At 53.9% G+C, this 22,770-nt stretch overlaps 1 protein-coding gene and 1 long non-coding RNA gene across 4 annotated transcripts in view; one reads left to right on the forward strand and one right to left on the reverse strand.

Moving 5' to 3' along the window:
• SH3RF2 (SH3 domain containing ring finger 2) overlaps positions 1-16,800 on the reverse strand; it is a 47,840-nt gene extending 31,040 nt beyond the window's left edge. Inside the window, exons 1-2 of one of the 3 annotated variants that reach the window (XM_042790413.1) lie at positions 16,457-16,800; positions 15,607-16,104 (exon numbers count right to left, since the gene is read on the reverse strand). In XM_042790413.1, coding sequence (XP_042646347.1) covers positions 15,607-15,978 — 372 coding nt within the window. In that variant the 5' untranslated portion in view covers positions 15,979-16,104; positions 16,457-16,800. The other 2 variants (XM_042790412.1, XM_042790414.1) reach the window with 2 other exon arrangements.
• A 1,180-nt stretch (positions 16,801-17,980) lies between these two features.
• LOC116964948 lies at positions 17,981-18,730 on the forward strand. The gene is made up of 2 exons (XR_004409043.2): positions 17,981-18,076; positions 18,484-18,730. It is a non-coding gene; the product is annotated as an uncharacterized LOC116964948 (long non-coding RNA).
• The last annotated feature ends 4,040 nt before the right edge of the window (positions 18,731-22,770 follow it).

A 22,770-nucleotide genomic window follows, 5' to 3' on the forward strand; every position in this document is an offset into this window, starting at 1 on the left:
TGTCCTCATGTGGGTGCGTGAAGCCTCGATCACTTAATGATGCTGTTCCAGCCCAGGGTCCTGTCAGTACCCGGCATCTCCACCCCGTCCCGGGTTGAGTGGTCCATCCAATCTCACAGCCAACTGGAAACTGCGACCAGGCTCTGCTGCAATGCCTCTGGGAGAGATCGCTTCTTTGCTCGAGGTGAACAGTGATTGTTTTTGGCACGAAGTAAGACTGTATATGTTCGAAGCTATTATCTGAACTGTTAGAACTGCAGATATTGCTTTTTCCTTGAATCGTACCAGCTTCTCGGCTTCAATAGTATCTTGCATTGCGGTTCATTTTTTAAAATCCCTTTTCATTAACTGTTCTGCTGTTTCTGACTGTGGGAGCTTCACTGCAATTGGTAGGAATCTGGAAATAAGCAACAGATCCATTTTCTGGTTTCTGTCTGCTTTCCAAGACATGGCAGTGTCTCCTTCAAGGGATTCCTTGGACCAAGAGGGGAATCTTTGAATCTGGGATGGGAAAGTTTACTGCCTGCCCCTCCTGTGCTGGCAGAGGAGATAAAAACCCCAGCAAGGGATTGTTGGGCACCGTTGATGGAGGCAGCTGCAGCTCTGCAGGGTGGGAGCCTGGGCTCTGCCTGTCCTCGCCCACAGTGATGTCTTCCGGACACTATGCAGCCCTACATTTTAAAGGGAAAAAAATCCCAAATGCTGAGCTGGCAGCACAGCCGCCTGAGATACACGCTGAGAAAAAGGGGAGCCGGGATTGCCCCCAGCTCCAGAGCCTTGGTCGGTTTTGAGCAGAGGTGCTTCAGCTGCTCTTGTGCCATTCTCTGCAGGTCCAGAGCATCCTTCTCCCCTTCTTAGGGTCTGTGAGGTCACGCGTGGGAACCGCAGGAAAAAAATCCCTGTGGCTGGCAGAGGAGGTCGGCTTCAACCCCAGCGTGTCCTCGGGCCGAGGCGGTGGGCTGCCGCGGGAGCAGGGTCCCGTCCCCCCGCGCTCGGCTGCGACGGGAAGCGCGCCGGCGGGGCAGAGCGACCCGGGGCTGCTGGCTCGGCAGCTCCCGTGGGCAACACGTGCGATTTTGTCTGTCGGCTGCCAAGGGCCGTGGCCTGGTGAGCGGGACCCTGCATCGCAGTTTTTCCAAGCCGCAGTCACCAAACCCCCGCCGGCCTCGTGGGAGACGGCACTTTTGTGCCAGTGACCCATGCAGGCTTTTCCTGCCTTTTTCTGTGTAAGGAGATAAGCCCATTTCCCCCAATCCACCCGTGTCAGTGCGCAGGGCTCAGGCAGGATTTCTGCAGGGTTCACCCGCCATCAGCCACTTTTAGGAGGTCAGGAAGGTGGGAGGGAGAAACTCAATGTTAGTATACTGAAGTGTGAGAGAGATCAGATTTTCCATGGAATTTATTTAGGTTTTGGGAAGAAAACATCTTCCAGCGCTCCCAAACACTGATGCTTGGTAGGGAAAAGGAACCAAGAAGAGAAAATTTTATATATTGCATTTAGTTCAAAGCATTTGAAACAGGAAGCAATTAGTTTAATGTTTAGTTCTAATTAACTCATTTTGCCTGTTAATTTGTGCTAATAGTAAACACACGCACTTGGCTTAGTGACACTGAAAGTACATTGCTGGAAAAAAAAAAAAAGAAGGAAATTATGTAAGTGAGACTCAGGCCAGCTTTGCTCTCCACCAATCTCCCCAAGCTCGTACGGGAAATAGGGACCATGTTAGTGCTGGTACCACAGAAATTCTCACTGCAAATGTGTGCCTGGATGCACTTTCTCAGGCAGAAAAACAGACCCTGGGAATAGAGGCTTATGGGAGGGCCAGTTCTCCTTCAGAAAGCCTCAGAGACAGACTCTCTGGTGTTAAACGAGGACGAGGAGCACAGAAAGAGACATTTGATTGCCTCAGGAGTGACCAGAAACCAAAGAGGACTCATGCAAACTGTGAAAACAGGGCTTGTAAAGGGGGAGCACAGACGTGTGGGGACGATGGGAGAATGGTTGCACAGCAAGATAAAGAAAAAACCTAAAAGGCATCAAGAATGAATTATGGAAATATATTAAAACTAAGAGAAACGCTGAAATGAAATGCATGCCTGTTACTGACTGGGAAAAGTGAACAAGCAGCGGGGTGCTGGGAGTCTGGAATATTCTGTCTTCAGTAAGAAAAAGGAGACAGGAGGGCAGGCCAGAAACAATAACTGAAAACTAGGTAGGATAGGTGTGTTTGGGACACTGGGGCTGGCTGAGACACCCCACGGCCCTTGGCTGGGTGGGCTGTTTCTGCCTCTAACTATAGTCACAACCTTCACTCCTTCACCTCCTCTTTAACCCTTTCCTCCCACTTCTGTGCCCTTTCAAATCTCACAGCCCATTCTGTTTTCAGGTTTCCCTCTAAGCCTGGTCTCCTTTCCCAGGGCTATTTCCTGGAGCTGGCGGTGACCGTTGGCATAATCTCACCCCTCACTTTAGAGCACTTTCAGTCGTTGAAATTTATTGCAAAACTTTTGTGCGCCTAACGGAATAGCAGTTAATATTAATGCTTACATGCTTCTTTAGCATCCAAAAAATGTTCAGAATTTTGGTCTTTTGGGGCTTGCCAGTTATTTTGAACACTCACAAGGTAGCATTCATGGTCGTTTTGTCAAGGAATTATTATAATGTCAGTGGTCCTTTGATCTGTACCACATACTCCCCACTAAAGCTCCCGGTGCTCTGGGGAGGGGCTCTGGGGCTCCCCGTATTCGGGGTGGGGAACGGGGGGAGCCGGGAGCTTCCAGCCCAGGCACAGGCTCAGGTCAGGCACTGGTTGTATAACAAGGGAAAACTGTAATCACACTGCACCGTTTCAGCACGTGATGACTGATGTTTTCAGGTCATATCTTCTTTATAACTGCCTAAATATTTTTTTCTAATATTTGAATACTCTGTTAACAGCAAAAATCAATGTAATTTAAAGACAGAGGAGAAGGATTAGAAAACTCCATAGCAATACAAAGCATTTGGTTTTGGAACCAACTGAAATTAACTTGAAATTAAGTTTTTCAAGCTCTTCATCAAAAAATATCCTTCAACTCAAGTCATTTTTTAAGGCCCAACTCAGTATTTTTTCAAAGTCTGTTTTTGTTCCTTTCTAAAAAACTTTGTTTGCCGGTTCAAATACTGAGCCAAAAATACCCCATTGATTTCCCAACTTTATTTAGGACATAAACCAAGACTTTATCTACCCACACGGAGCAACCAATGTGGTTTTTACTGTACAGGCAGCTTTCCTGCTTCACAGGCCTTTCACAAAATAAATTCTCAAGCTGAAGTTTTTCAGAAAGATGTACATCAGGGTCACTGCTTTTTACCATGTTCGTAAGGCATAGGAAAGACAAAGAAAAGCAACAAAACCACCCTGCAGCAAACACCCCGCTGGGGCTGGGGAAGCCAGCAGAAACCCTCTGCGGGCAGCTGGTCTCGCTGCTTATCCTTCCTCCCGGTGCTAACACACAGGCAGCTGCGGGTGTATCTGAAATCTGATTTCTTTCTCAGGCTTTGGCTGGTTTCTGTCCACTCTTGGATGTGTAAGATTCTCTGCAAGGCATCTGTTTCGCTTTATTTAAAGTAGGTTAATTGCAATGGCAGAAACTGGGGTGCTAATTAAACCCAGAGATAAAGACAAGGTGTGCCTGGAGGTAGCTGGCTCCGGGCTGAGGGCAGAGGGAGAGGCTTTCCCAGGCGAGGACACGGTCCTGGGCGCAGGGTGAGGAGGCACCTGGCTGGTTTTGATGGATTTTTCTCCCGTTAGCACGTCCAGTTGCTTTTTGTTAATCCAAGGCAGCATTTTATTTTAGTGGGGTTGTAGCGGCAGCAAAATGTTCAGCCAAGTATTGCAAATACTGGCACATTCCTTAGCTGCAGGGTTGAGTGTCTGTCTTCAAATTCAGTTGGGAAAGCACTGTGAGAAGCTCTGTGAAAAACTCAATTAAAGGTTGTTGAAAATTTGCGTAGAATATTTGCTGCTCAGTAGCAGAGGCAGCAACTACAAAGAAACATCACTGGTGAACGGAAGAGGTTTTTTTCCTGTGATGCCATGAAATACTGCAGCTGCAGTAGTAATGCTAAATTAGGTAAATAAAAGAGGCAGAGGAGAGTCTTTCATGCTCTCCGATGTGAGAGCCTCTAAAATCAGTGGGATGCAGAGAAGAAGGAGGGAATGCCATAGTACATCAAATTGCCCACTGATACTTTTCGGACTATCAGTCAGAGACCATTGGGGTGATTTGCCAAGACCTTTGGGCCAAGGGTGGTTGGTGCTTGTGACCCCAAACCCACGTGGGTTTTGGTGCTGAGAAAATGCTTTTTTTTCTGCCTGGGGTGCCTTTGCTGCAGAGAGCCTGCCCTCTCTCAGAGAAGACCTTCCCTCTCTCTCCCTTTTCTGAATGGTTGCAACCTTTTTAAAAGTTGCCTCATTTTTTCTGATTTTTTTCCCCTCTGTTTTCTTCTCTGTCGTGCTTGAGTGAGGTATGACCCTGCTATCACCGTGCCCCCGGAGCTATTCCAGGCTCTCCGAGAGGCTGCAGACCCACGGTCCCGCATCGCCCGCAGAGCTGTTGGGAGAACCCAGGTGGGAAAACGCAGCAGGAAAACCCTGGGATGCAGAACCAGAAACTCCCTCTAACAGCAGCACAACACAGTGCACGGTCACTAGGCGAGATGCTTTTGTCTCCTTGGCCATTCCACCAGCAAGGATGGTCGTGACAGATGCACCTCATCACCTTGTCCCCATTCTTAGTGGATTTGAGGCTTTGAGTGGATAAGGGAGACAAGAGTTCTTTTTTTTTTTTTACTGTTTTTGGCATTTGGCATCAGCTGAGCTAGGGCAGCCATCCAATACATCTGAGTCTCCCTCTGTACAAAACAAAGAAGCAAATTAAAAATATGTATGTGTGTGTGAGGAAGCAATTCAAAGCATCTCTTCATAGCTTGGAGAAATGCACACTATAATTATCTTAAATGAGCTAGTTATAACTTCCTCATTATTGGCAGTGGATTAATGTAAGACCACACACTCATAGCACTGGTATTTAAAAAAAAAAAAAAAAAGAGAAGAAAAAGAAGTGTGTGAGGCCAGCTGGGGTGGGGTTCACCAGGGAGAGACGTTAAAATTTGTCAAGAAAGGAGGAAAGCAAAGCCAGGGAGCTCAGCGGAGAGGAGAGATTTCTGATTTCACAGCCCGGTGAACGCCTGTAAACCTTGTCCCAGGCGACTCCATTTAAAGCCACCCCGAGGAGCAGCACGGCCCCGCGGTGACACCGTCTCTGCGCGGGCAGAGCGAGCCGCTGCCTGCGGTGCCCCGGGGTGAGCGTGCCCCTGCACCCGGGATTCATTCAGTCCTGCTGCCGGCATCCCCCCCCCGATCCTGCACCCTGCCCGGCAGCAGCGCTGGACCCGGCCCCCCCAAACCTCAGCGGGCGCCCCGCTGACTCCAGAGCGGAGGCAGACCCGTGGGGCCGAGGAGGCTGCTGGAGGTGGATCAGGATTGGCCTCAGACGGGTTTGGACCTGCACCCGGGTGGTTTCCCAGCTCTGATTTTCCCAATTCCCCGCAGGGGATGCCCCGGAGTGGCTCCTCGCCGCGCCTCGTCCCTCCGAGGCAGGCGGCCGCCCCGAGCATGCGGTCTCCTCCCCCACTGCCAGAATGTCTTTGCAGTAAATACCGAGGGCCTGATCCTGATCTGGGTTTCGTGGGTGTCACCCCACGTGCGGGGAGGGAGTCAGTCCCTAGGGCCTTGCACAGGGGAGCCGGCTCCAGTGTGGGATGTTTGGGGAGCCCCGGACCCCGAGCTGGCGCAGCGGCGGCACTGCTGGGGCTATCTCCCCCCACCCCACCCCATATCCCCAAAGAGGCCAGCCGACCAGAAACAGAGCCAGGACACTGGAAATGAGCTGTGACAAGCCAGGCCAGCCCCAGCTGTGTCACCTGGAGAGTCCGAGGGGATGGAGACGATGCAGAGAGGAGACACGGTCACCCTTGGGGCATGGCCCCGCACTCTGCGAGCTCTGCCCTCCCGCCCCTGGCACGGTGTTATTTGTGCAGAATAGCTCAATAATCTGTGCTGTGCAGAGGCAGCGATATTCCTATAGATACACGATTTCTGCAACACATAGCAGCCTCCTTGAGAGGAACAATTTATTTCTAGGAGAGCACCAGAAAGAAGAGAAATCCAGTCCTGGATGTCTTCCGGTTTGATTTTTCTCTCAGTAGTACTGTGGGTTCAGTTTGCAAGTGTTTTTTGATTACTGTTTATTTTGGAGCCGTTTGCAGCAGGGCTGGCGATGGTCGGAGGGGACTGGCACGTGGCTGTGCTGCGCAGGGCAGCATCGGGGGGCCGGAGCCAGGATTCGCCAGGACTTGCTCTTCAGGGAAATATGTTGAATTGGATCCTGCGAGCCTCTAAACACCCTCACGCCAGCTCTACGCCTGGGAAGCAGGAGTCCAAGCACAGCCTAAATACTAAACTATACCGAGGTGCAGGAAAGGGACTCCCACCCAGAAAGCTGCCACTGCGGAGCCAAGAAGGGTCAATACCAAAGGATGGAGGAAGCTCTTCCTACCAACCCCATCTCCTTTTCTCTAAAGAATTGCACGGTGTGAAGAGGTGGTATGCAGTAGGTGAGGGCACGTTTCACTGCCCAAGAGCTACAGGTGAGCACTGGAGTGTACCAGCGTGGCTGAAGAAATGTCTGAGTGTCTTTGCTCTTGGCTGTGGCCCAGGGTGAGCTGTCCATCTCTGCGCAGAGACGTCTGCATCTTCAGTGCTGGGATGGGCTGTTCCTCAGACCACATGGAACTACTCAGAATATTCGATGTGTCTAGGAAGTGGAAAACTTGTGTCCCGGCCCCGCTGTGCAGGCAGGGAGGGTGGCGAGGGCGAGCCGGCCAGCTCTTGGGGACAGACTGCCCTGCAGAATGGGCGGCCTGATGGGGCTGTGCCGAGAAAGGGTGGGCTGACACTGAAAATACCGTCCCTGCTTTCCCTGCTCGAGAGGACCAGGGGACGGTGAATGACTTGCCGGGAGGGAGATGGTGACTCCAGGAGAGATGTGGGAGCACAGCCCAGGCCGCGCTCCTGATGAGCGGTGATTTACATACCGTGAACAGAGAGCTGGTTATTATCTACATACTGACACCAAAGGACATGCTGGCTTTTCACAGAGATAATCAATAACAACTGCCATCCGTTCTGATTACTAACTTTCTGCAAGCTGCCTTCAGCATCCTGCCACCGACTGCCCGCATTTTGATGGGATGAATGAGCCCCACATCATCTCCTTTGTGTGCTCAGCCAGTGGTTTCAGGGCTCTTTAGGATCCAGTTGGATGAAAAGAGCTATTTGAATGTAAATTAATTGCCATTACAATTCTGTTTTTCTGCTTTTTGGCAGAGGAGATAACTTCAGCTTTGTCACAGAGAACAAAACCATCAAAAGTGAACTTGTCAATTCAATCTCTTCATATAATTATATTCTGAGGATTCAGGAAGTTGGGTGGTTTCTGCATTATTTCTCCCCTGAGGAGGGTTGCTCCCATCTTCCAAGTACCAGCCGACTGTTAGGAGAACAAAGTCATTCTCCTCCTGCTTGCCTTGGCGCTGGAGCTCAGCAGATCTGCCCGTGTCCCTCTTGGGTTTTTGGGGACGCAAAGCCAGCGCTGGTCAGGGCTGAGGCTGGCGGCCGCCCGGCACCGCGAGCCAGCAGCCCTTCACGGGGGGAGCTGGAGACATCAATTGTAGGGATGTAGCTGGGTTTGGAAAACATCGTCTTGAGTTGCAGGTGTAAGTGGGTGTGATTTACAGTCTGAAGAGATGAAAAGCAATGGAAGGAGTCTGCAGAGCAGGTGCTGGAGCCTGTCGTGGAGACTGCTGGGGCTGGCTCCTGTGCTGCTATGTCTGCGCAGCCGCGGCTGCCGGCGGGGTGACGGCAGCGTGATCTGCTAACTGACACCCCCTTGATATGCCTCCACATCGAGGCTTTCGTCGCTTCTGAGCTCCGCCTATTGTAATTCTGTCTTTGCGCTGCAGAGGTGAAATGGAAAATGGTTAAAGAAACTACGGAGCAGCTTTCATCACGGCGAGGCTGAGCGGATGCCGCAGCAGCGACGGCCACAGGCGCCCGGCCCGAGGGGAGTGCCGGCTCCCGGCTCCGGAGGAGGACGGTGCTGGATCAGGCTTTGCTTTGCCCGTGTGAAAGCACAAGAGACATTTAGGTGGGCAGAGCAGCGCCGAGGCAGGAGTTGGAGCTGAGCGTGGCTCCTGGGTGCGGGCAGAGCTTTTGGGCTGGGCCTGGGAGGTCGCCCCGAGAGAGGGAAGACGGGCGGCTGGCGCGGGGCACCGCGGGGTGATGCCGGGGACCGGCGTGTTCCAGCTGCAGAGTCTGCACGAAACCTTTCCACGCCTCTTCCACTCGTCGCTGCTGCTATCAGATGTTTTTGTCTCTGCTGCAGTCAGCAATCCTGGGCAGTGGTTAAGTTGTGTGTCATGGTTTTAAGCCGCACGGAAAACAAACTGTGTCAGCCCACGGCGTGCCCGGTCATGATGCTCTGCCTCAGCACCGCGGTTCTCAGAAGTGGCTGTTTACCGTGCAGGGAGGAAACCTGCGTCCCGCTCCCTTCTCCTGCTGCTCCCGAGCCCTGTCCCTGTGGATTTGGTGCCCTCCCCGTGCCAGGAAAGGGAGGGAGCTGACGCCTCTGTCACCCAGTGCTGCCAGGCCTGGGCAGCGGTGCCATGGGCACGGGGGACGGGCGCTCTGCAAGCCGGGAACGGAGGTGGTGGCAGGGAGAGAGGTGAGGGATGGTGATGGCAGCAGGGAGGAAGGTGAAGGATGACACTGGCCACCCCCGTGGCTGTGAAGAAAGGAGCTGCTCTCCCCTTTCTGTGCTTCCATTTCCTAGGGCACACCGACCAACCCTCTAGCCTAGTTATGCAAGACACAGGCCAACACGGTTTCCCATCAGGTGAGGCTTGCTCTTTCCTCCCTGCAGTGCCAGGGAGAAATTCTGGGCCCATCAATTGTTCATGGCCCAAAAGAAGCCCTCTTAAAGGGGTTGGATTGCTGAAGGACACATGTCTGTCTCTTAAAACCAGCATCCTAAACTGTGTCCCTCATCCTGACATCAAAAAATGGAGACTTCCTCAAATCAAGGTAAGCTCAAATACCCACTTACAAGCTCCTAGGGGAAAGGTTTCCTTAAAAAAAAAGGTCATGGTTCTTTATTCATTTGCCCAGTGCCTTGCACAGTGGGGTCCTGATGCTAAAGGAACTCTGAACACCTGAAAATTTATAACATCAGAACAAAGTGCAGCGTTTAAGTGCAAGCACCGCAGATTTCCTATGGCAAAGTCAAGGAGAGCACGACAAGGTTTAGACAGCAGCAGCGAATGGGTCTTCTCCCTGCCAAGGCCCAGCCTCACCTCTCTCAGGACTCCTTCCAGCTCCAGCCCTGCGCACCGACAGAGCTGCACATGGACGTGCCTCCTCCTCTCCCTTCCCTCCAGAGGGCAAAATTCCAAACTCAGGCCAATGACCAACCTCGTGGACCCGGGGACGGTGGTCAGCCACCAGCGGGGAAACTCTGCGAGAAGAGGAGGACGCTCAGACTTTCAGCCTCCTTGTTGACCACGATACTTAGCAGGTGAACACGCACGCTGAGAAACCCTGTTCTATTCCTGACTTGCCATCTGAGCCTGACTCATTGCCTTGGTAACAAATTAACACACTTTTATGTGTTTGCAGCCCGGTTCCTAATTTTGTAAAACCAGGGAAACTGGCTCCTGATGTTGGCTGTGGAGGTCCTTCGGCTTTCCCCTACCCTGCGGTATTGCCCAGGAGCGGCCCCATGCCCCGTGTTGAGCTGTGGCAGAGCCACCCATGCTCAGCAGCGTGGTTCACAGGGCAGTGGCACCCAACTGCGGGAGTCACTGGTGACAGGAGCCAGTGCTGGTGTGACAGAAACCACTGCTGGTGTGACAGAAGGCATTGCTGGTGTGACAGGACCCAGAGCTGGTGTGATAGGAGCCAGTGCTGGTGTGATAGAAACCACTGCTGGTGTGACAGAAGGCATTGCCAGTGTGACAGGAGCCAGTGCTGGTGTGACAGGAGCCAGTGCTGGTGTGATAGAAACCACTGCTGGTGTGACAGAAGGCATTGCCAGTGTGACAGGAGCCAGTGCTGGTGTGACAGGAGCCAGTCCTGGTGTGACAGAAGGCATTGCTGGTGTGACAGGAGCCAGTGCTGGTGTGACAGAAACCATTGCTGGTGTGACAGGAGCCAGTGCTGGTGTGACAGGAACCAGTGCTGGTGTGACAGGAGCCAGTGCTGGTGTGACAGGAGCCAGTGCTGGTGTGACAGAAACCACTGCTGGTGTGACAGAAAGCATTGCTGGTGTGACAGGAGCCAGTGCTGGTGTGACAGAAACCATTGCTGGTGTGACAGGAGCCAGTGCTGGTGTGACAGGAACCAGTGCTGGTGTGACAGGAGCCAGTGCTGGTGTGACAGGAGCCAGTGCTGGTGTGACAGAAACCACTGCTGGTGTGACAGAAAGCATTGCTGGTGTGACAGGAGCCAGTGCTGGTGTGACAGGAACCAGTGCTGGTGTGACAGGAACCAGTGCTGGTGTGACAGGAGCCAGTGCTGGTGTGACAGAAACCACTGCTGGTGTGACAGAAGGCATTGCTGGTGTGACAGGAGCCAGTGCTGGTGTGACCCGCAGGGACAGAGCTGGGAGCCTCTCTGCAGCAAAAGCACGCTGAGAATCGCTGTGTGTTTTGCAGGCAGCAGTGACAGGGCTGGCCGGGAATCACAGTGCCCGCTGCCATTCGCCTGAGCCAGGAGCCTTGCTCACCCATCGAAAGCGTGGAGGGGAGTTTCCCTGCAACCGAAACGGACCGGACTGTGACGAGCAGGCGGCCACCCCAGCCCTCTGCAAAGCCACCCATCCTCACCTGAGAGCTCCGGTGCTGCCTCGCATCTCCAGTGCAACTGGGCGTTTCACCCTTCATCCCATCAAAATGGTATTTTTGCTTTCAGCTTTCTGTAGGGAACCTGAGATACCGCTCCTGCCCTGACCCACTGGCTGTGGCTCTGCCTTAGGCCCCGCTCCCGCTGACTGCAATGAGCGGCTCGGTCTCCCGGTGTGAGCAGCACCAACTCTTCCTCATGGCCGCAGCAGTGTCTATGGCTCCTGCAAAGCTTCCTACGCCCGTGCTCTTCAATTTGCTGTTGCATATAAATCTTTCAGGGTGTCTATTGTCAGGCAATCTACGTTGGTGTGACTTGACTCTCTCTTTGCGAGAGATGCAAGTGCTAAAACTACACGCAAAGGAGAAATAGACGTTGCAGCAGTATTTCTATACAAGGTGCAAGCCAGCACAGAGGAAAAAATTCTTCAGGTCACACTCAGTGTTTTTTAGAGTGAGACAAATACTGATGGGATGCGGCTGTGGAGGAGCATTGGGGCAAACCCTTTATCCCAGAAGGTCATGAGGCCACACAGAAATTTTAGCCACATAAAGCGGCTCCATTTCCAGCTGACGGACCCTGTGGCACAAGCAGCTGCCACCCACAGCAGCTGCTGGGCTGGGGGATGCTCCCCCTCGCCGGTGGAAAAGGGGCTGCCACCACCTCCGGAGCAGAGACCACCCCCCGGGTCTGGAACATCCCTGTCCAGCCCAATGTGATATGACACGTGCTGCAAGGTCATTGCTGTGGCTGCGCAGGGTCTGTTGGGGGGCTCTGGGGGGGGGTGTGGGGTGGGGAGGGTGGTTTGCGCAGTGAGTGGGTCAGGAAACGTGTTTGCCTCTGCCGGGTCCAAACGTGAAGGTTTCTTTGGATAAGGTTCCAAAAGGATCCAGCAATATGAGTCCTGTCTGTCAAATTCTGCAAGTAGTTGGAGATGTTTCTGGAGGAGAAGAAAATACCAAGACGCAGGCACTATATATAGACGTCCGTGTGAAGGTGGCGACGTTGGAGTGCAGGGTATTTTTATCCCAACAGAGGTGTTATCTGTCTATCTCCCATGAAATGCTGGAGGGGGGTGTTACAGCACTCAGTTCATGCAAAGCGAAAATAGCTGAAGTCACAGTTAAATTTGTGTGGTCTGTGTTTTCCAGAGGCAAGCTGTCACACCGGGAATTTTTCTCCTCTGGCTCACTGCCCTGTATTTGTTGCGTGACAAAGTTCATCATCCAAGTAGCTGTTTAGTGGCCTGGACGGACTTTTGCTGTGTGTAGGGAAGAGTTTAGGTCTGTTACTCATCGGAGAAGTACGGGAGTTTTGTGTATACGTCAGCACACACGATCTTTCTGTTCTCTCACCAGCAGCAAAGCCGTGTTTAGCTTCCATCGGGGCTGAAGCCAGATAAGAAGGATGCTTCAGCACAAGACGTAACCACATCTGGCACATGCCAGGGGCGGTTCCTAAGAGTTCAAAGGCTTCAGCGTGGATTATTTACGCATTCACCTCCTAGCAAATCCTTTTATTCTTAAATTCCAGACAGTTTACTATGTGGAGATCCTGAAAATCCAAAGTCTTGTCCTCTTGGCAGAGATGTCAAAGGTCTGAGAAGCTGGCCAGCCGTGCCGGAGCAGGTACTGGGCCACACTGGTGGGCTCTGCCTGGTCCCTGCACGGCCACCACCGGGGCACAGAGACGTGCCCACCCCACGTTAGCATGCGGGAAGTGGAGCCACAAGTGATTTGAAGGCTAGCAAATAAGGCATAGATTGGGATGGGCTGTAACTAGAATATTCTCTGTTTATTAAGGACTGGCTCTGTGAAATTCCTGACTGAAAAATTAATATTGTGTTACTGCTAATCCAGCAGCTCTGCTGGGGCCTGCTCGCACTCCCCTCTTGGAGCGATACAAGTTCTTGGCTTGCTTGGTGACAAGGGGATTTACTTTACTTTTTTGTCGTCATGGCTGCTCACAAGGGCGAAGAGCAAAAAGCTGGCAAGGAAACATCTCTGCTGAGAAGAGAAACGTTGATCAAACTTGTGATTTTCTCAGCTCTATGGAGTAAAGGAAGTTTATTTATAGAATGGCTTCTTTGGTAAAAACAAACCATGTCCTGTATCCTGCTTTTGACGGCGTGTCTGGCTGCAGTGCAGCATGGTGCACATTAATTTTATTTGCTTTGTAGCACGAAGTGGTGTGTAGAAGTAGTGGTAATTAGCAGACTATGCAGATTGGGGCGGTCTTTCTTTGGAGTGCACACGACCTTCCACGGCAGTTGCAAACAAATACTGCGTTTAAGAGTACCCAGGAAAGCGGCTGTGGTGGGATTAGCTGTGGTGGAGCAGGACTACACGATAGTCGTTCTCGCGGTGATTTTTTGATAAAACACTTCAAATCATCCGGAGGCCTCTGCTCACCCAGATCACTTCAGAATACCCTGAAACTCAAGCCCTCTGTGGTGTAGGGAGATGATAACTCTTCCGTATTTCTGCCTTGCCTCCGTGCACCGTGCAGGCGCTCCTGGACGTGCCCTCGCCAGCTGCAGCGAGGGGGGGGGTGGGTGTCTGCATGCACCCCCATCCCACCGGCGCGGCTGGAGTAACGCCTCGTCCCGTCTGCATGTATTTAAATCCTCCAAAACCAAAATGTGACTAATACGTTGCATTCTTCACCTTGCAGCCGAGGATTCCGAAGCGTTTTATAATTAATTAACTAATTAAGTCTAAGAGCGTTTCAGCGTAACGTGTTTTTATATCCCTTCGTCAAGAGGCATAGGGAGCCAGCGGGCCAGCTCAGCGCCGCGTCCGCAGCCACAGCCCTCCCGCCCAGCGCGCGCCAGCTCTGCCGAATCCCAGGAGTTTGGTCTTAAAACCCTTTCGGGAGCTGCAAACTGATGGAGGTTGCCACTACACAGTATCAACAACAAGTCTCCGCCTGTCCCGAGAACGACTAAAAGCAACGTGAAACGGCCGAGGGAGAAGAAAACCAGACAAATGTATTTGTGCTGTTTTATCCGGGGCCAGGGGAGCCCGGCTGGAGGAACTACAAAACGTCTCATTTCCAGGCGGAATGCCGCCCGTAGCGAAAATTGTCTCTGTCTGATGGTTGGTACCTCGCACGAACGGCACCAGCAGCTCCCCCAGAGCTGGTTCGTGGCGAGGGGTCTCACCGGCCCCCCTGCACCCGCCGGCTGCTGCCGAGGGGGGACCACCCGCTCTGCCCATCGCCCCGCCGAACACCTCTGCTCGGTGCCGTCGGCACCGAGCTGCCTTTCGCCCAAGCTATGGCGAGATTTCTGGCTGCAGAGCCGCACGCGGGAGAAGCGGCCGGGCTCTTCCAGGCCGGCTTTCCCACGGTGTCTGCCTGCCGGGCAAGCTGCCAGCCCGGGGGGCTCCCAGGAAAGGTCCCGGGGCCGCACCACCACTCTTCCCAGCAGGAAAACCCGAGAGAGGAGTTCCTGAGGGACGTCTGGTTTTGATGTGTGGCCCATCCGGGGTGACATATCGACGCCACAGGGACCCCCTGGGGCACGGACACCCGCCCGTTCCCCCAGGACATGGGGGTCTGCCACGGCTCCACAGCAATACCCGCACCAACGTCCCCCGCCAGCACGCGGGCAAGAAAACCTGTCCTACCTCTGTTTATAGCTCTGCAATTCTGAAAAACGCTCTGAGATTTAATAGCTGTTTGAGTCAAGCTTTTGAATGTTATGAAAACGTTTGTAGAGATGTTGTACAGAAGAATAGTTCAGGTGGGGGAAATGGAAATCCAGGAATATAACACAGGAGAGGCGATGCCACAAGTCACTCTCTACCCCACATTCAGTCTGAGCCAAGCTCCTTTAACAAGTCTAATTAATCATGTCCTCGTTATTTAAGAAAAGCTTCTGTACTGCTAAAGAGAATAACAGAAACAACTTGGAATTTTAAAACTAGCCTAGTAAATCATCCCTAGATAAAGTCAGTAAGTTGAGTTTAATATTTTTCATTAGTGAACCTCAAAGTATTTTGCCCGGGACGTAAGCATCATTAGGCGCCCTCCTTCCTTTTCAATGGCTGGGAAAACTGGGGTGCAGTGCCGGGAAATACCTTTCTCCAACTCTAACAGTTACAGCTTTGCAATTACTGATTTAATTGCTATTAGTCAAATATCAGTATATTGCCCAGAAAACTGGGGTGCAGTGCCGGGAAATACCTTTCTCTAACTCTAACAGTTATAGCTTTGCAATTACTGATTTAATTGCTATTAGTCAAATATCAGTATATTGCCTGAAAGTCAAAGTGCCTGAAAATCAAAGTACCGGAAACGCCCCCCAAAAGTCAGGAAGCACCTGAAAACTCCCTGGGAAAACAGCTGCTGTGAATTTTTTGTAAGGAGAAGGGCAAGCTGGTTTTGTCTCAGCCTGAGAGTCAATGCAATTACTGTTGTGGTGAACTCAAAATAGTCAAATATCACAAGGAAACAGCAGCCGGATTTGCAAACAAAATGATCTCTCTTACTTCAAACATTTCTGCAGTACTGCTAACAGGAAAGTTTCCCAGCTCCTTGGCACACAGGAAGAAAGCTTTCTATGCTGACGGACAGAGTAAAGAACGTGGATCCTCCTTACCCCTTCCATGTGGATCCTGGGATTTGTCGCCAGCCGGTGCTGATGAAGTTGCAGCCCCCTGGGGACTCTCCTGATGGAGGCAGGGGAGGACAGGACCCCCGACCTCTGGATCGAGCCAAACCTGGTAACGTTTTGTCCACACCTGACTCCATCCAGGAGGCGAATGAGGAGCAGGTTGGAGGGCAGCTGCTCGATGCCGCAGAGGACGAGGGTCCTGCACTCGGGGCACCTGAGCTCCTTCTGGGATTTCAGGATCCTCTGCAGGCAGGGCTTGCAGAAAGTGTGCTGGCAAGGCAGCACCTTCGCTGTGGCATCGAGCTTCTCAAAGCACACAGGACACTCCAACAGGTCAAGGAGAGCTAAGTCATCCATCTTCAGCGCGGAGCCCCGTCACGAGCAGAGCTGGAGCCATCCACACGCCGCATCCACCGGAGCGGGCTGAGACGTTTTCCTGCGCCCGTGAGAACCGCACCAAAATCCTGGGCTCAGACAGCTATCCTGCACGGAGGGAGAGGGAGGAGGGAAAAAAAAAAGAGCAGAACTTGACTGCTGGAGTATGTAATACATCCCACCTACATTGCAAAGCAGTGCCTCACCAGCCAATTTGCAAATGTATACTTTGCGCTCACATCCAAGTTTGAAGTGAGTCACTTGTGACTCAGTCCGCGCTCGGGGCCGGCGCTCGGGCCGGGGGCAGGAGCAGGCAGACCCCGGAGCTGGGGCTGGGGGGGGGGGGCTGGCTCCCCACCGCCCGCCAGGGCACGACGGGCGCGCTCAGCCTCGCTCACAAAGCTGCCTTTAATGCTCTCCGGTCTGCGGATCCTAACTGACACGACAGTGAAAAATTTACCAGCTCAGGAGATGAGACTCCCTGATAAACATCAGACTGGACCTGTTTATGCTCGGCTCCGGCTGAGAGCAGCCGCTCGCCGCATCCCTTGCACACCTACACACCGCCTCGTTTTTTTTTTTTTTTTTTTTTCAGATCAGTCCCAATTAAGCTCGCTCTCTACCCGTTTTGACAGCAGTCCTGTAAAAAGTCCTTCAAACGCAAACACTCTCTGGAGGTACCTGGCAGAGACGCGAGGTGCTCCGCAGTGCCATCCTCGCCCGGTTTGGCTGCCTCAGCTCTCTGAAGCAACCCAAGACGATTTATTCCTCCCACAGCCTGAAGTCACTCAACCTGTTCAGCTCCCCCCCCCCCCCCCCCCCGGCGCCGCGCACTAGCTGAGACCAAAGCGCACGCCACGGCGGGATTCAAGTCCGGACTTGCGGCCCCACGGCTCAGACGGAGGGGCCGGAGGGGACCCCCCACGCGGGACCCGCCTCGGCCTCCTGCATCGGCCGCCCAAAACGGGGAGCGACCGCTCCGTGGGACAGGAGGGGCAAAACGGTGTTGGTGAGCAGGGCCGGAGGGTGACTCCCCGTGCGACGCTCAGCGCCGTCACCACCGGCTCCAGCAGCTCCCGCTCCCGGGCTGGTGGGGCCGCGGGGTCTGTGCTGGGCTGGGATGGGCACAGCAGGGTGCTGAGCGTGGCCCGAGCCCCACGGCGGCAGCGCGTGGGTGACATGGGCTCCTTCTCACCCCGGTGAGGCAGGGGACGTGGCACTGGGAGGCCAGGCGGCAGCTGGCGGCATCTGTAGTTTCTATTCACTTTATCAGCTGAATTCCTATCTCTGGTCTCAAGGTCTGCCCTGCTCAAGCAGTAGATGTAGCGAAGGTCCGAGATATTTTTCCTTACAAGCCCTGCCATATCTCAGTCGTGTGTCCACAACCTACAAATAGTACAAATAGAGGAGAAGACTGTAAATCTGAAGGGATGACTTCTACTTGGTCCTCTCTCAGATAATGCCATCAGGCCGCACACAGGTCCCTTCCCTTTTCTCAGGAGGACTTGTTCAGAAGTACGGAGTGGAAATGGTTAACCTGTTTTTTCAAAAGTTCTTCCCCCCAGATCATGATTTTGTCAAAACAAAGTTTTTTTTTTTTTTTTGTTTTTTTTTTTTTTTTTTTTGTTTTTTTATTAAATGGTGGCCATTTGGCTAAATTAAAGTGTTGACAAATATCTTCAGGATAATGCAAGAAACCAATGACCTCACTCTGTTTCATCTCAAGTTTCCTTTTACTTTGGTATTTCTTTGTAGTCTGTCATATGTTGATTTGTGCTTGGCTGACAGTGCACACTTTTTAATGAATGATGTTGCAAATAACATCATCTCATCTACTGGCGTTTTTAAATGCAATGCATGACATAAACTATATTGAAAACAAAGGTTTTGAAGGTTGCTTTTCTTTTTTACATATTCTTCCCTATTTGTGCTCTGTGATTAACACTCATGTTGTATTTTCATCTGATTAGGAAGGAAACAAAATTATGAAATATCTTCCAGTGGACAAGTGGTGGAAATGAAGTTGACCGGCTGGTTTTGTGCACGCCGGTTAATGCTAATCTCCAATCAAATCTGTTTTGTGAGTACTTCTTCGATTTTTCCTAAACTTCAAGGCCAGTTCGCTTTAGTTGTACTATCAAAACAACGGGCGGGACCGCACCTCTGTGGGGAGGAACGCATGCGTCCCGCAGCGCACAGCTCCCCGCGGATCCCCGGGAGGGTGCTGAGCACCCATGGGGGACCCGGGGCAGGTCACCCATGGGTGCTCCAGCTCTGGGCAGCCCTTCCCGGCGACTCCGGCCCCTCTCCCGCCTGCGTGGGCACGCACGGCCCGTCGCCGGGGCAGGGGCTTCTTCCAACCAGGAGCTCCTAAATTGCCTGGTACAGCGAGGCTCTGATCTTGATTGCAGGCTCTGGGTGCTGCTGCAATATAAAAGCTGATGATGCTAACGCTTAGCATTTATATAACTCTTTAAATCTTCAAAGCGCTTTCCAAATGCTAATTCATCTGTGGAACGCCCCTCGGGCTAAGCATCGCCCCCACTTTACATGGAGGAAACCAGGAGACGAGGCCACACAGCATATCAATGTCCAATTTGGGATCAGGATGTGAGGCTTTCATGGTTCTCCACTTAACTCTCAGACCATCCCATTGAACTTTATTATCTGCCACGGCCTCTCCCTTGCAATGCGTCTTGTAATTGGGGTTAAAAAATAAAGGCAGAGCTAGAAAGCTGCTAGTCCTTCCCTTTCATTTAAAAAGTCTCTGTTTGATGCTGCTGTTGTAATTAACTCCGGGCTGGATGCAGCGGGGTGCCTGTTCTGGAGGATGCTGCAGAAGGCTCCTGCCTGGGCCCGGTCCGGCGCAGCCCCCACCGGCGTGCCAGGGCAGGGGGGCCCCGACCGCTGGGAGGGAGCTGCTGAAAGAGTCCGCTGCTCAGAGCGTTTGGCCACGGAGCTGGACACTGGGAAACAACATCGAGGGCAGAAGTTGCCATTCTGCTCCGCCGTGCCCACTCACGCAGCGGTGCCCTGTGCCTCCGCACACGTGTCTCCCCGGGGAGCCGCGTTCTTTGCCTTCCCCCTCCTCCAGACTCCACTCGGGAAACAGCTCGAGTGTCTCCCGAGCCCAGCAGCAAATGCGCTTTGGCCCCACTGTCCTGCAGGAGCCGTGCTGTCTGTGCTGCCCCATGGGGGACATGTCCCCGTGCTGCCCCATGGGGACATGTCCCCGTGCTGCCCCATGGGGGACGTGTCCCCGTGCTGCCCCATGGGGACATGTCCCCGTGCTGCCCCATGGGGACGTGTCCCCGTGCTGCCCCATGGGGACGTGTCCCTGTGCTGCCCCATGGGGGACATGTCCCCGTGCTGCCCCATGGGGACGTGTCCCCGTGCTGCCCCATGGGGACGTGTCCCCGTGCTGCTCCGTGAGGACTTGTCCCCGTGCTGCCCCATGGGGACGTGTCCCCGTGCTGCCCCATGGGGATGTGTCCCCGTGCTGCCCCATGGGGGACATGTCCCTGTGCTGCCCCGTGGGGACGTGTCCCTGTGCTGCCCCATGGGGACGTGTCCCCGTGCTGCCCCATGGGGACATGTCCCCGTGCTGCCCCGTGGGGATGTGTCCCTGTGCTGCTTTGTGGGGACATGTCCCCGTGCTGCCCCGTGAGGACATGTCCCCGTGCTGCCCTGTGGGGACGTGTCCCTGTGCTGCTTTGTGGGGGCATGTCCCCGTGCTGCCCCGTGAGGACATGTCCCCGTGCTGCCCTGTGGGGACATGTCCCCGTGCTGCCCTGTGGGGACATGTCCCTGTGCTGCCCCATGGGGGACATGTCCCCGTGCTGCCCAGTGGGGACATGTCCCTGTGCTGCCCCATGGGGGACATGTCCCCGTGCTGCCCAGTGGGGACATGTCCCTGTGCTGCCCCGTGGGGACATGTGCCCGTGCTGCCCCGTGGGGACAGCTCGCTGCCGCCAGCACTCAGCACATGAGCCGAAACGGGTGCAGAGGGTTTATAGTGCCGATTTTTGCTGCCCGCTCCCGAGCCTTGGCGAGCCGTGCCCCAGCGGGAAGCGGGACATTTGTTTTCTCCATCACGGCAAGTGCCCTGCGAGAGCCTCAGCCTCTCCCACCACCACACACCAAACCTTTCTCTGGGAGAAAAATCAGACAGATTTCTGTATTTACCTGAGTGTGGGCAGCTTCTCCTCCCGCTTTGACCACCAGCTCGCGGCTGTGAGTTTCCAGTGCATGAAGACACCGGTAAGAGGAGTATTGCTTTTTACCAGGTTGGAATTTCACATATTTTAACATTGTTGGCTATTGCCAGTTCTGGTCGTTATGAGACACTAACACATAAACAAGTTTTGCATTTAATACCTTTAGATTACAAAGAGCTCCGTGAAGTCAGATATAATTAATCCCATTTAAAGAGGGGGAAAAACAGAGGTGGGGTGACTCTTCAAGGTCATAAAAGCAATCGGTGGCAGAGTGGGGAAGGGAGCCGACATCGAACAACCTCTGCGATCAGCTCTGCCTCACTCGCAGCCTGACACACCGGGATGCAGCCTTACAATGTGAAAACTAATTTTCTTGCTTTTCCAATGGCTCCCTGGGCAGAGTTGCCAGAAAGGTAAGGCATTGCTACAAGAAATGGGAAACACCACTTGCTTCACATGTATCGTAGTTTTTATGTCGGAGGGCAACAAAACATGGGAAAACTGCTTATGAAAACGTTGCTGTCGCAAAACAAACAAAACGGCCAAAGTCATTTTTTAAGCCTCTTCTCTGTCAAAGCAAACAGGTTTCTCCTCTGCCCCACCAGAAGGCTGACTCTCACGGAGCCCTGCGACCCTCAGTCTTCTGGCTGAAACTCCGGAAACGTCGGAGCATCCGCGTCCCGCCCCGGGGAGTTGGGCTGGAGGGAGCTCGGGGACGCCGCGTGCTCCCGGCTGCCCGTGGGTCAGGCCGTGCGAGGGGGCTCCTGGCAGGACCCGCGGCTGGCACCGGGCTCCTGAGAAGTCCCCACCAGCAGCGGTGCTGGGGCCACTCTCGTTTCTGGGTCCCTCGGGGCTCTGTGCACAAAATAACAGCGGGAGCAAGTGAGAGGAGCATCCCCCTGTGACCACTCGCCTCCCGTGCTCCGTGCCGTCCTCCTCACCCCGTCCTCCATCCCACCGTGGGTCCCTCGTCCCACCCTGCAGGTGCTGGGGACCCCGTGCCCCCCCGTGAGCCCCGCAGGGGCACGGGGCTGCGGTGTCACCAACTACAGCTCCAGCACTGCCACGGACCGGCGGGTGCCAGGAGAGGGCACGGGCATGGCAGCGCTTCCCGGGGCTTAGAAAAAGCCTCTGCTAATCTGCATCTCACGAGTGGATGCCACACGCCTCCTCCTCCAGGGAAGAGGGACCTTTCAGGCTGTTTTTAGCTCCGGGAGGGCAGGGAGAGGGGGTGCCTCTTCCAAGCTGCTACAGATTATAGATTTGAAGCTAACAGCTTGTCCTCCTACCCACCCACAAACACAGCACCCGGTGTTGCTGCTGAGGGGGGGGCTGCGAATGGCAGGACCTGCCTGTGGCTCCGCACCCCGAGGGCCGGGGTGGGGGAGCGGTGACCCCCCCCCCCCCCCTTGGCACGGGGTCCCTCGCCGTCCCGCATCCCGGTGACAGCACGGCCACGCGCGGCCGCAGCAGCGCGTTTTGTACACATGGGCTAATGCTAATTTAGGGGAGCCTGCACATCGAGTAAACACGTTGTGTTTGCTTGAAGACATAATTAGGCCAGATTGGCTCTGCGGGGATGTGCGCAGCACGGGGACCTGCAGCCAGCAGAGCAAAAGCCTCCCTAAAATTTTCCATCTCTCAACCCAACGCCTGGTCCCCTCCAACATGTGCCAGTTGGGCAGCCAGCGGCCCCCCCCCCGCACCCCTTGCCTCGGCCTCCGGAGGGGCACCCAGCGGGACAGACCCACAGGCAGCTGGATATTAAGTCTTTCTTTCACTTTTTCCTTTTTGGTGAGGTGTGCATCAGCTGGTGGATAAAAGCCAAACACTGAGAAGCTGTCTACACTTATGTAAGAAGAGTGGTTTAGAGAGCTGTTTATTAATCTTACGGAGAGCTGAATGCTGTATTTTACCCATAACAGCCTTGTGCAGTCTTGCTGTTGGGTAACGCGAAGGCTTCAGCCGATTCTGAAGTAGCTGGAGCAGAGTGGTGCCTATCCAGAAATAGAGAAGTATTTTTAAATGAAATTTATTCACTGATTTTCCTTAAGACAGATTGTTATGTGTTTGTTGAAGTGTCATTAGAAGTAGCTGGTGGTGGAGCTGGGCCGCGCAGCAGCGAGCGGAAGGACACCATCCTCCCTGCCCCCGGGGAGGTCACCCAGAGCTTTTCCTCTCCTCCTCATCCTCCTTTTTTTCCTCCTCCTCCTGCTGCTGCCTGGTCTCTGCACCGAGGGCTGCGGCGGCAGCCCAAGAGCAGAACGGGGGTGGTTAAAGCTGACACGGGGCTTGTGAGATTTTGGGCCAGCCCCCGAACAGGCTTCGGCCCCTCTGAGCCCCCCGCGAGGTCTGAGCTCCGGCGCCGGGTCCCGAGGGGGTCCCGCTCCAAGGGTGCCCCTGCCAAGGACAGACACCCCGACCGCCCTCTGCGCGGCGGGGCTGGAGCTTCCTCCTGGGGAGGGAAGGGCATGGGGCAGCCCCCGCTCAAGTAACCCCAGTTTGGAGCCGACGCTGCCTGCGAGACTGTGGCCCCTCCAGCCCACAGTGCCCCTGC

The sequence above is a fragment of the Tyto alba genome, unplaced genomic scaffold (assembly GCF_018691265.1).
Source record: "Tyto alba isolate M040663 unplaced genomic scaffold, T.alba_DEE_v4.0 Super-Scaffold_17, whole genome shotgun sequence".
Lineage (NCBI taxonomy): Eukaryota > Metazoa > Chordata > Aves > Strigiformes > Tytonidae > Tyto > Tyto alba.